General features: G+C 40.2%; 1 protein-coding gene across 2 annotated transcripts; it reads left to right on the top strand.

Moving 5' to 3' along the window:
- The first annotated feature begins 1,067 nt into the window (after nucleotides 1-1,067).
- On the top strand, nucleotides 1,068-12,064 carry MMGT1 (membrane magnesium transporter 1). 2 transcript variants are annotated; one of them, XM_025861550.1, is made up of 4 exons: nucleotides 1,068-1,390; nucleotides 5,245-5,297; nucleotides 7,307-7,410; nucleotides 9,004-12,064. In XM_025861550.1, the coding sequence occupies exons 1-4, from the start codon at nucleotides 1,312-1,314 to the stop codon at nucleotides 9,161-9,163; spliced, it is 396 nt and encodes a 131-aa protein (XP_025717335.1). In that variant the 5' UTR covers nucleotides 1,068-1,311; the 3' UTR covers nucleotides 9,164-12,064. The 2 variants fall into 2 exon arrangements, with proteins under 2 accessions (XP_025717335.1, XP_025717336.1); XM_025861551.1 differs by lacking the exon at nucleotides 5,245-5,297 and having other exon boundaries at nucleotides 7,311-7,410.
- The last annotated feature ends 391 nt before the right edge of the window (nucleotides 12,065-12,455 follow it).

Raw genomic sequence — 12,455 nt, 5'->3', positions numbered from 1 at the left:
TTGATACTGAAAAAAAAAAGAAAGAAATAGAGCAGGCTAAGGGGACCAGGAACGGGAAGATTGCAAGTTCAAAAGGGGTGTCCAGGATAGGCATCTTTGAGCAAATGAGAGTTAGCAAAACTGATGCAGCTAAAAAGTAGAATCCTGACAAGGTTGAGGGCATTTACCTTGTGATATGCAGCTTACAACGCTGTGCCAATCTGACAAGGGCCACTGGAGGAGTTGGTGCAGAGTTTGGAAAAATGGATGAATTCTGTCTTAGCCATATTCGGTTTGAAGTGTCGCAGGATAGAAATAAGCGATTAGCAGGTCTGGAGCCAAAGAGAGACATTTGAGATCGCTTTGGACTTACTGGGTTGAAGAGGAGAGCTCGCCAAAGGAGAGCAGAGTGGAAAGAAGGGGAGACTCTCACTAATGAATGTGCACATTTTAGGGGATGAAGACAAAGACAAATCGAGAAAGGAGAGTACGCTTTTTTTTTTCTGATCAGAGATAGATGAGGTGGGCTGGCGTTGTGCGCGTCCTTTTATTCTTCCCATTTCTTCCTAACGTAAACTGCCTCTCTTCAGGACAAAACCCTCCCGCGCGGCACCACACCCCTTGAGGCGCGAGTCTTTCTTCAAGACCTTTTGAAGGTAAGAAGGGAACTAACTTTTACGGAGCATCCCACGCGTGCCACGTGTTTGGGGTTCCAAACACCGGGTTGTTCTCCTCTACACCCCACCCGCCTCTTCGCTTTCACACCCTTGCCTCCTTCAGCAGTGTTGGCTCCCAGAGGGCCGAAGCACTGTATCCGCCAGCAGAAAACAAAGGACCCAGCGGGAGGAAAAAGCAAAGCAAACAAACAAACCCCCCTGCGAGGAGTAGAGACCCAGCGCCGCCGGCCTTGAACCTCCGCCTCCAGCCCTCCCGGCGCCCCGCCTCTCGGCCCCGCCCGGGCCTCTCGCGGGCCCCGCCCCTTGCCCCGCGGCCCGCGCTCATTCGCTGGCGCCCTTCCGCTCCGCTTCCCCATTGATCCGCTTTCGCCTCCTTTGGTACGCTCTCCGCTTAGCTCCGCCCCTCACGGAGAAACCGCGCACGCAGGCTCGGCTCATGGTCACTCGCGGACCTTATTCCGTGTCGCTTTCCCCTTCTTCCCGGCATTCCTGCTTCCGCTTTCTCACGGCTCTTTGGTTTTTCCACCTCTGAGGCACTTCGCGCCCAGGGGTTCGGTGACGTCATCTTTCTGCGCTGCGCGGACACCCGCCAGTGGAAGAAGGAACCGCTCGCCGCCCTTCGCCTCTTTTGTTGGGCTGCTGCTCCTCCGGAATCATGGCGCCGTCACTGTGGAAGGGGCTGGTGGGCGTCGGCCTCTTTGCCCTAGCCCACGCGGCCTTTTCCGCTGCGCAGCGTAAGTGCTGGGGGAACTGCGACCGCTCCTGTGTGGGACTCCGGGGGCGGTGTGTGGGAGCACCCTGAGGGAGTGTCGGACCGAGTGTCCCAGGAATGGTCATTTGAACCCTTAGAGTTAGGTGGTGACTCCGAGAAGCGGCGCGGGGCTTCCTGGTGGAAGGCTCGGAGTCTGAGTTTGAGGAGATGGGCACCCGAGATTGCCGCAGGGGTGGAAGGGGAAGAGGGTGTCTGGGAGAGGGCTCTGAGCTGGCTGCAGGGTGGGCAAAGAGGGAGTCTATGTCAGGCTGCAGGGTGGCCAGAGAGGGCGTCGGTCCGGGAATCCGGGACAGGTGATGTCAGATCCAGCGTGGGGCTGAGCAGGCAAAGAAAGTGTCAGATTGAGGACCTCGATGCTCATGGTCCCATGACAACTAGGTGGACAACATCTTGGGCACGCCTGGGCTGTCCAGGCAGAGACTGAGAAGTTAAGTGACCGTTTGCCTCATGGGGGCACTGTGGTACAGGAGAAAGAGCACTGGACTGGGAGTCTGGGGGGGCTGGTTCTGAAAAACTTGCTTAACCGCTAAATCTGTGTGACCTTGGGCAAGTCATGTCCCTTCTCTGAGCCTTCATTGAGGTGGATTTTAATTCTTTTTCTATGTCACAGAGTCACTGGGAAGTTTAAAAGAAAAAAAGTAAAAGTACTTTAGCATACATATGCAATTGTATTATCAAGAAGAAACTTGGAGTCTAGCAGAGGAGGTAGTGCAGTCTTGAGACAGCTGATCTGTTTTGTGGTCTTCCTTCTCTACTAGACCAGGGGTCAGCAAACTGGCCTGTGGGCCAAATGCGGCCTCTCCTGTTTTTGTAGTGAGCTAAGAATGTTTTCACATTTTAATTTGTTGGGGAATAAAAGCAAAAGAATATCATTTTATGATCCATGACAATTATATAAAATCCAAGTTTCAGTGTCCATCAGTGAAGTTTTCTTGGCAGATAGTTAAACCCATTCGTTTAGGTATTGTCTGGCTGCCTTCCAAGTGGGGAGTTGAGTAGTTGACACAGAGACAGTATGGCCTGCAAAGCCCAAAATATGTTATCTGACTTTTTACAGGAAAAGTTTGCTAACCTTTGTCCCAGCCTGTAGAGCCCATGGGGGCAGCCCATTTTATTCATTGCTGCGATCCTTGTGCCTAGCACAATGTTCCCCACAGTAGGTACTCAATAAATTTGTTGAATGAAGGAAGTGTCTTCAAATTTGAACTTTATTCATTTGCTAGATTACCTTCCATCTTCAGGAATAAAGTAGAAAATGAAATGTGAATTCCTCCAAAGCTTTAATTTTTTTTAAGATAAAATCTTTTGTTTGTTATATAGAATTAAAATGATCCAGTTATTTTAACTACTTTTTACAAACATGTATTGACATTTGTCTGATGGAAACTCTGCTTTATTTTTTAAATACATTTTTATTTTGAAATTTTACAGAAAAGTTGCAAAGATAGTAGAGTTACTGTATACCCCCACCCAGTTTCCTGCATTGATAACACCTTCTATTACCACGGTATATTGTCACACCTAAGAAACTGACATTGGTATAATACTACTAACTAAAGTCTAACTTTTATTTGGGTTTTACCAGTTTTTCCAATAAGGTCTTCTATTCCAGGAATCAAGCAGGGTAGCACATTACATTTGGTTGTCATGTTTCCCCGGTCTTCTCTATTCTGTGACAGTTTCTCCAAAGCTCCAGTCTTTAATGATAACAATAATAATAGCTAACGTTTATTAAATGCTTACTATGTGCCAGGCACGGAACTAAGCGCTTTACATGTATTATCTAATTCAGTCCTACCAAAAGCCCTGTGAGGTAGCTATTGTTGTTACCGCTCTTGAAAGATGAAGTTGAGACACGCAGTTTGTGCAAGCTGGGAAACTTGCACAAACTGACAGCGATGATGGTGGGGCCAGGATTCAAAGACAAGCAGTTTGACTCTAGAGCCTATGTGCTACACTGCTTTGTGAAATTCAGTTTTGTGTAAGTGGTTGAAATTGCGCTGTGCTTAGGTGCCAGAGGTACAGTGATGCCCCAAGGGAGTTCAAAGTCAAGTGGAATCAATAAAGAACCACAATAAAGTGATACAGATGTTATGCTAAGAGTATGTCAGGATGTGTGGAGACAGGCCGGGGATGGGAGGTGGGGGACGAGGGGCTTAAGGGAATATCTTAGAGCCTTGCTGCTCAAGGGTGTTCAACGGACCAGCCTTCAGGGGACCAGCCTTCAGGGAACCGCCTGGGAGCTTGTTAGAAATGCAGAAACTCAGGCCCCTCCCCAGAGTTTATTGAATCCTAATCTGCATTTTAATAAGATCCCCAGGTGATCTGTCTGCACATTCGTTTGAGAAACACTACCCTAGAGATCAGGATACTGTGGAGTACTGCGTCATTTTCTACAGTTGGCTTCAGCTGTAAAATTTTACAGTACTCGAGCAAGGAGATCTCTAAAGTCCAACCCCTTCGTTTTACAGATGAGGAAATGCCTGGTTAGAGGTAGTGTTAGAGGTAGTGTTAGAATCAGATTAGGCTGCATGCAAAGAAGAAAGCTGGCTAGGAATTGAACGGACAAATAGGAAGTTAGCCAAACCTATTTTTGGTATTGGATTGATGTTTCTTTTACACCGGTCCTTATGTTAAACCTGTAAGATAAAACTTCAGAAATGTCTCTAAACACATTTTCTTTTAAGAGTCACTGCATGTTCACTCACAGCAATTTGGGTTTTTAAGTCCACAGCACATTGTTAACTAGGGATTGTGCCAGGTTTTTCTAGAATTAGGATTTTGTGTTTTTGTGTTTCCGGTGAGATGAGAATGCCTTGTGGCATTTGTCACAGCAGTGGGACCTCTTTATAATGCTCATGTTGCAAAAGGACTAATATTTACCTTTGAAGCTAATTGTGTCATGTCAGACTGTAGCAGCAGATAGCACACTGTTGTACTATGGCACGCTCACCTTTGCTGGGATGAACTTTGTTATGGCGGAATGGCTACCACGTAATCTGCTGTAATATTCATACTGTCCCCATTTTACTGTTGCAGACACTTAGGCAGCAGAAAGATCCTGTATTTCTTTGATTCTAAGACACACTCCCCCTCCCACTCCTACATTTTAACACTCCGAAATTGAGATACATGTTATAGTGCACGAAGATGTCTTAAGGTTTGATGAGATAAAGTCAGTGACAGTAAGTGGAGGAACTGGTTTTATGATCCAAGCTTATCAGCTTCCAAATCCTGGTCCTTTTCTTTCATACCTTGATGCTTCCTGAGGCTAAGGCAGCCGCAGAATTAGGACTTAATCAGAGAGGCAGAAATTGATATTCTGGAATTTATCCTATCCCACCACTGCCCCAACATAGTCTCTCAGGAAAAAAACATGTCCATGCCAGTATTATTTTATCCATACTGTGTGATGGCGGTGCTATTTCAGAGTTGAGATTTTCTGTAGGATTATCCGTTTTTAAATAATTGTGATTTCTTTGACCAGTTAGTGAAAGAAACTTGTTAGTTTCAGAGGATTCTAGTTTTCCCATAGTACCGAAAGGAAAAAAAATATGTTTAGGTATTTCTTCCTCATACTTGCTCACCTTTCACTCTTACCGTGTTTTATAAGGTGACAAAGCAGGTCATGATGAAAGTAAAATAGTTCAAGATCAGGCTGACTGCCTTAGAAGATAGAGGTTTTTGAGGAATCCGGGATTAGCATTACTTTATGTAGCATATAAGTCAGCCGCTTCTTTGGTATATTGATTTGCTTGCATTTTAAGAAAGAAAAATGGGCTACAATTTCCTTAATGGTATGCTTCTGGTTTATAGATCGTTCTTATATGCGATTAACAGAAAAGGAAGATGAATCACTGCCAATAGATGTAAGTTGGTCATTTATATTCCGTTAAAATATATTTTAAAAATTAGCCACATAGCTTATAATAATTTTTTACTGGTTCTTGTTCTCTTAAAATTTTCCCGACATGAAGTAACATCTGTTCACTACTTTACTCTTTGTCACTCATTGTGAAACCCGAAGATTTGGAAACAAAAGATTTCTCTGTTTGGTTTCTCGAACTGTAGTTTAAGTAGTTGTTCTAGAAGTTGCTCTGTTCATAGTCTGAGATGGACTTAAGTTGATTACTTGACTTTATTTCTTCGCAAAGTTCCTTTTTATGTAAAGTCTAAGAACAAAACTAAACATTGTTTAGGGACATATATGTAGGTGGCAAAAGTAAAGAAAAACAAGGAAGTGGTTTTTTTTTTTAAGCTGAAATGCTATGTGAACTTCAGTCACCATTTTTTTAATCTTTAATGGATTTTAAATGACAAAATAGTAACTTCTTTGTAACAGAATCAAGCAGTAAGCGTAAAAAGTAAAACTGACCCCATACAATAAAAAAGACAAGTGACCTCACTGCTCAGCAGTTCTGCTGCTACTCCCACAAGTTTGGAGTATGTCAGTAGTTCAGCTCTCCTCCTGTGCATAAACAGCATTCTTTATTTACATTATGTGTAGTTTTACCTAATCAAAACAGTTCTTCTTTTAAAAAGTTACTATCTCTCTCTCTATATATAAAATGTGTATATGTGTATAGTTTTATAATTAGCCTTTTATTAACATTATTTATCTTGACGTAACTTCATGATAACTTATAGATTTGCCACATTCTTGTTAATGGTGCCTATGATTGCATTGTATGAAATAGGTCTTGGTTCACTGGTGGCGGGAATGTGTAAGCTGGTATTACATGTGACATTAGTTTTAATTTAGAAAGAGTAATAGCTTGTGGCTAATTTTGACTTTAGTTGTCTGTAATGAAAGTTATGATAGATGGGACTATTAAGCCACTCTCCTATCACCTTTGCTTTGCTTTGTGGTAGATTACCCCTCCCCCAATACCACATACATATTCATTTATATCTATTTAAAATGGCTTGCTTCTGTTTACAAACTGGGAAATCTGAAAAATACAGAAAAATCACAATCAAGAAAATCAAATGTGCCTGTAATCCCAGGTTTGTTAATATCAAACACTGCAAGTTGTTGCTTGCACAACCTCTTTGGAAAACGTTTTGGTATTACCTAATGAAGTTGAATGTGTGTATACTGTCCCCCAGTGGTTTTACTCCCATGTGCCAGGAGACCTACTGCAGGATATCTATATAGGCATTGTGAAAGTAATGCACAGGAAACAGCCCACATAGCCATCAGCAGTGGAATGAATAAGTTGGGGTATTTTCATATAATGAAATATAAAATACAAAGAAAATGAATGGCTCTAACGATATACTACAACAGGGATGACTCTCACAAAAAAAGTTCAAAGATGGGAAAAAGTAAGCAATATACTTTTTAGAGGTACATACATAGCTGGTAAAATTATAAAGAAAAACCTTAAAGAATTGATTAATGTACAGTTCAGTACAATAGTTAACTATAGTTAACTATCATTAACTTTGAGGGGGTTGGTGAAGGAAATAATTGGAGAGGGACACGTGGGACTTGAAAGGGACTGGTAGTTTTATTTCTTAAGCTGGGTGGTGGGTCCAGGGGTATTCTTCTTTATACTCTATGATATTTAACGATAATACATTAACAAATTCCTGGTTGCTCTTGGAAGCAGGTAATTGTTGGTAACCGAGTTCTGAATGGCTCAGTACCTGTTTGCTATTTGAGCAAAACCTAGAAGTATTTTTGCAGCTGCTCCACAGAATTTATAGAAGATTTTATTGTGTCTGAGTTCGAATTATTTAAAGTGAGAATTGACTCCTTGATAGGATCTGGGAGAAATACGTGTCAGAGGCTAAAAAGAGATGGAGGGAAAATTATACATTTTTATGATAACATTTGTATGTTATTTGATAATCTTAATCTTTATACTCACAGATAGTTCTTCAGACACTCCTGGCCTTTGCAGTTACCTGTTACGGTATAGTTCATATTGCAGGAGAGTTTAAAGACATGGATGCCACTTCGGAACTAAAAAATAAGTAAGTCCTTCCCTTTTCATAGGCACTTCGTTTCCTAGGGGTTTCGCTTCATTTACATAATTTAAAATGTATGTTTTCTGGTACATAAAAGTTGATTTTGTTTTTACATTTTGATGATGCAGTTTGTGTGAATAATGAGGTCAAAATATTGAGGCAGTGTTTGATATGATAGAAAAATGGAAGTTGAATGACAGATTATTGACATTAGACTCAGATGTCATGTTATATTTGCTTAAAATTATTTATTGGTTCGATGGGTGGAAGGGGATAGACAAATAGGAAGATATTCCCTCAGAAATGTTTTCCTTTCATCTTTTCTTTTTTCCTTCCCTCCCCTCCCACCCCCCTCCCTTCCATTCTTTCCTCTTTTTATCCTCATGTCCCAGCTTAGTCTTTGGAAGAATAGGGGTTTTTGGTCCGTTTCCTCTATCACTTGAGCCTAGACTGTGACCTAAACTGCTCTTTGGCCCTTTCCTATTCTTGGATTACAGTATATTTGTTATTCTGCTTTCTCTTTTCTCCTGTGCTGCTTCTAAACTATTTTCTTGAGCTTGGCTTGCTTTTCTTTTCCATATTGCTTACTTTCATAAAGTTATCCTTTAGCTTTGTTCAATTCCATCTCTGGACTTTACCTACCTTCTTGAGCCTGGAAATTTTAACCCTTTACAGTGTGTCCTCAGAAGGGTTCACAGTAAACATTTGTTAGAATAAACTCACCCTCTTGTTACTTTTACTTTTCAATTTACATTTTAAATAGTCACATGTCAGGCTTCCTATTTTATGTAGGAGTATGCTTGGAATTTTAGGTGGGCTGACTTTGAGATTTGAGTTTTTATCAAGCCAGAGTTGTCTTTGTTCAGGAAAATAATGTTTAAACAAACCAGTACTAAAAGCCGTACACTTAGGTGTTTGTGAACTTTTTTCGACTACACACATCTCACTGGGAAAGAAGAAAGGATACTCTACTATTACCACCCACTATAGTTCTTACAAAGAGTCTACCGAGAATCACAGGCAAAGGGCCAGGAAAGGAAGAAGTAAAACAGAATGGTATTAAGTAGGTGGTAGCAAAATATATAAATTTAGTAGGTGGTAGCAAAATATATGAGTTTGGACAACAGTAGGTACAGAAGGCCAGAGGAGTTTTTTTGTTGTATTTGAAAGATTCTTGGAAACAGATCTGTGAAATGATCATATTGCTTGAATAGTGAGGGCCAAATGAGAATAATCAAAGGTACAATCTGTGTACTGGTTTTTTAAAAGACTATTTGGCACGGGCTAGCTAGTTTTAAGATTTACAGAAGTGATTAAAGCTGAGCGATTATTTGTGCTATAGTCATAGGCATCTTGGAAGGAGTGGCTGAAAGAAAGATTTGAGAGGTTTATGTTGCTTTTCCAGGTTTCTTATTTTCCTTGTACAGGAAAAAAAATCACGAGACAGTATGATTGCCATGTATAGCCTGATCTCATGGATTTAAACTTAGTTAAGAGTATAACCCATAGCAAATTCATAATTCATTAGAAGCCTGCTTGTTTTCAAATAGGCTTTTGTACAGATGTATCTAAAGTGGATGCTTTGTTTTTTCTTTTAAGGACATTTGACACATTAAGGAATCACCCATCATTTTATGTATTTAATCATCGTGGTCGAGTACTGTTCCGGCCTTCGGATACAACAAACTCTTCAAATCAAGATGCGTTGTCCTCGAACACATCATTGAAGTTACGAAAACTTGAATCACTGCGTCGTTAAGATTTTTACAAATTATAATAACAGGACAGGACACAGAGCTGGAATATTGGAGTTTGGGGTATAAAACACTCCCCCCATCATCAGTATTTATATTATATTGATCTTTCAGACCTAATTAAAAAAAGTCTATGGCCCTTGTTTGTACACTGTTAATCAAATCATTAATGGAGTATAAGTTATCTGTGAAATGAGTCTTCGATCTTTCATAGAGAGAATTCTTTTTTCCATTTAAAACAAATTCATATCATTTGTAAAAGTCACTGTTTTGAACACATTACTTTGAAAAATGTTGATGATTTTGTAATTATTTATTTTCTTAGATTTCTTTTCTTTTGCACTTGAGTTTTTAGGATCCTTTTGGAAATAATGTGACTACTGCATTTTGCAGCATGAACGAAAGTTAAAAAGTCTTCGGTTCTTAACAACAAACGGACTTCTCTAAAGAGACCAAAATGGTGGCTTATCAGTTTTTCTTATGACCCCTAAAAAGTGGCTCTGCTTCAGCAGATGCTTGCCGGTTTTTAATTTCTCATGACTTCTCGCCCCACTCCACTCCCATATACCTTCTAACATCGACTGTCTTGTTTCATCACTTCTCTGGGGTTCTGTGTGCAGTGAGCAATTCTTGTGTCAGAAATTCTTTGTCATAAATATATTTAACAAATTCAACTTGCTGTAAAGCTACTTGTGTTCTCTTCATTTCTCTGTCAGAAATTTCCCCAATTGATTATATAGTTAAAGAATAGTTGAAGATAGACCAAAAGACCATTCATGATTTCATGAATTATCCTGTCTGTGTAGAAAAATCGTAAACACTGAAGAAAACTGATTACTTGTCATCAGCCAGTTTAACTTATTCAAAGTCTCTGTTATTTTATTGCTTACTAAACTAGCAAATTAGTAAAACTACAGGAAACTTCTCATCAAAGGTAGGCTTCAAAGGCATTGGGACAAATACGTTTTAAATATTTGGAACTAATATCTTCAATGAAAAACAATCCAAGTCATTTAAGAAACTATTTTATAGCTTCGGATTCGTTAGCAGGCTTAGAGTTTTTCCATCTTTGTTGGATGCTGCCGAAGTTGAGGATGAGGGGACAGAGTAGACTTTTATTAGAAACAGTAATTTTGGGTTTAGGGGATTTGGCTAGCCCTTTGATCTGCAGGTAGCTTAATATTTCTTTGTAAAGAAGGTTGCTTTTGTTGAACTGTGCAGGTATGAAAACATTGCTTTCTTTGAATTGTATAGGTGCAAAGGGAATAACTATGCAGACTTGAAAAGCAACACGCTTTCGGCAAGAGTCATAAGAGGCCCTTCTGCTGGATGGCATTTTTCCCATTAGAAATGGACTTCAGCTCTTCTATTCTGCCTGGTAACACACAGCCCCAAAGCACGAGACTCTTTTGTCATTGAGCTTTTACTGTTGTTTAGTTTTGTTTTGCCAACCCAATATGTCAATGGAACACTGACTCTGCTCTCTAAGGAGAACAAAGTTAGAAATCTGCTGATAGCCCAAGATAATTTAGTAATGAGTTAAAAATAGAATTCAGGGGTTAATGTGATAATTAAATCAAAATATTGTATGAGAAACAAGCTCCTTCCATCAGGCTGGCCTGCCATTTCCTCAGGTGTGACTTGATTCGAAAGAACCTCTTCTCTTTGGGGGCTGCCTTCCTTTTTTATTATTTACATACCTTCAATGCAGCCATTTAAAGGGTACAGTTCAGTGCTTTTGTCATATATTCGCAAAGTTGTACAACCACTACCACAATGCATTTTAGGACATTTCTATCACCCCCAGAAGAAACCCTGTACCCTTTAGCAGGCGCCTCTCATATCCCCCTGCCCCAGCGCTTCCCAGCCCCAGGCAACCACTAAGGTACTTTCTGCCTCTCTAGATTCGCCTATTCTGGTCCTTTAATATGAATGGATTCTCACAATGTCTGGTCTTTAGTGACTGGCTTTCCAAGTATAGTTTTGTTTTATGTGGAGTGAGAACTTCTCCCCTTGAGAACTGTGATTGCTGTGAAAGGAAGTGGTTGGTCAAATCAGATGTGGAGTAGGGAGGGCCAGGCACTTACCACGTTTCTTCATCAATCATAGGCTGAATGGCTTTTCCTCATAACCAAGCACTCATGATATACTACTATTTATAATATTTTGGCTAGTCTCTAGAATGGATATTGAAATCTTTGCCTGCCCAGTCAGGAAAGTCCCAGTAAAAATGATGCCCCATAGTTTGGCAGAGAATTGACATGGTTTTCAGGTGCATCTAACTTTGCTAGCAGCTTGTATACCTCAGGCCAGGTGAGCTTCCCAAATTTCTTCTTCAGTTTCCTCCAGTGAATTTCTGTTTTCTTTTTCCAGTATGTACCATAGGAATAGAGGTGATTTGGGTGCATCATAACAGTGCTAAATGGATTAAATTCAGAATTTTATTTATAATACTTTGAGACAGTCCATGACTACCTAGGGTAGTCCAAAAAAAAATGTAATGCTGTGACTAGTTAAGCTTGCAGTTGACTGCGGTTGTAGTGACATTCAGAAGTGTGCACTATTGAAGGCTGTCTAGAATATAGGAAGAGACTTCTTAATAACTAGGGAACCAGCCAAATGCTATGGGCTAATGGCCCAGCCACAGAAAATGCAGATCGGCGGATTGGAGACCATGATGCTCTGTAACTCCCTAATGATTGTTTCCAAAGCACTGTGGCTTATTTTTGAGTGGCATGACAGCAGCTTCCTGGTTGTATGTGGCCTGTTTCCATGATGTATTGAGTAGTGTTGTTTGTTGTGAACATCGATGCCTGTAACACCAAGCTAAACACCTTCTTTTGGATATGTTTCCTCTCTTTAAATGGCCTTGCCCTGTCCAATAAATAAATGATTGTCTCACCCTGTTTTTGGTAGTGGTTTTTGTTTTTGTTTTTGTTTTTTAAATCTCATTCTCTTCTCTGTCCCCAGAAAAATGTAAGAGATAATTTTATGACTGTATTTTTTTTCCAAGTGTGATGCTGTTTTACTAAATTCAATGGATACTTTACTTTTTATTGTACATGTAAAGTCGAATTGCAATTTTATGTTTTTTTTAGAGTCGAAATAGAATGTGTAATCTCATTTATATTTATAAATTATCAAAGGACCTTTGGGATATAAGAATTTCAGTCCTTGAGTAGCAGTGTCCAATCATTCCATCACAAATTTGTTAGAACTTTAGACTTAATGGGAAATCATTATGATTAAAGCATCAGGGGGCAAATCCAGAGTCTGATGAAAACCCAAGGGGCAGTT

Source organism: Callorhinus ursinus, unplaced genomic scaffold, assembly GCF_003265705.2.
Source record: "Callorhinus ursinus isolate GAN/ISIS: 27379988/994484 unplaced genomic scaffold, GSC_fseal_2.0 scaffold64, whole genome shotgun sequence".
NCBI lineage: Eukaryota > Metazoa > Chordata > Mammalia > Carnivora > Otariidae > Callorhinus > Callorhinus ursinus.
This window is presented reverse-complemented; position numbering and strand designations above follow the sequence as displayed.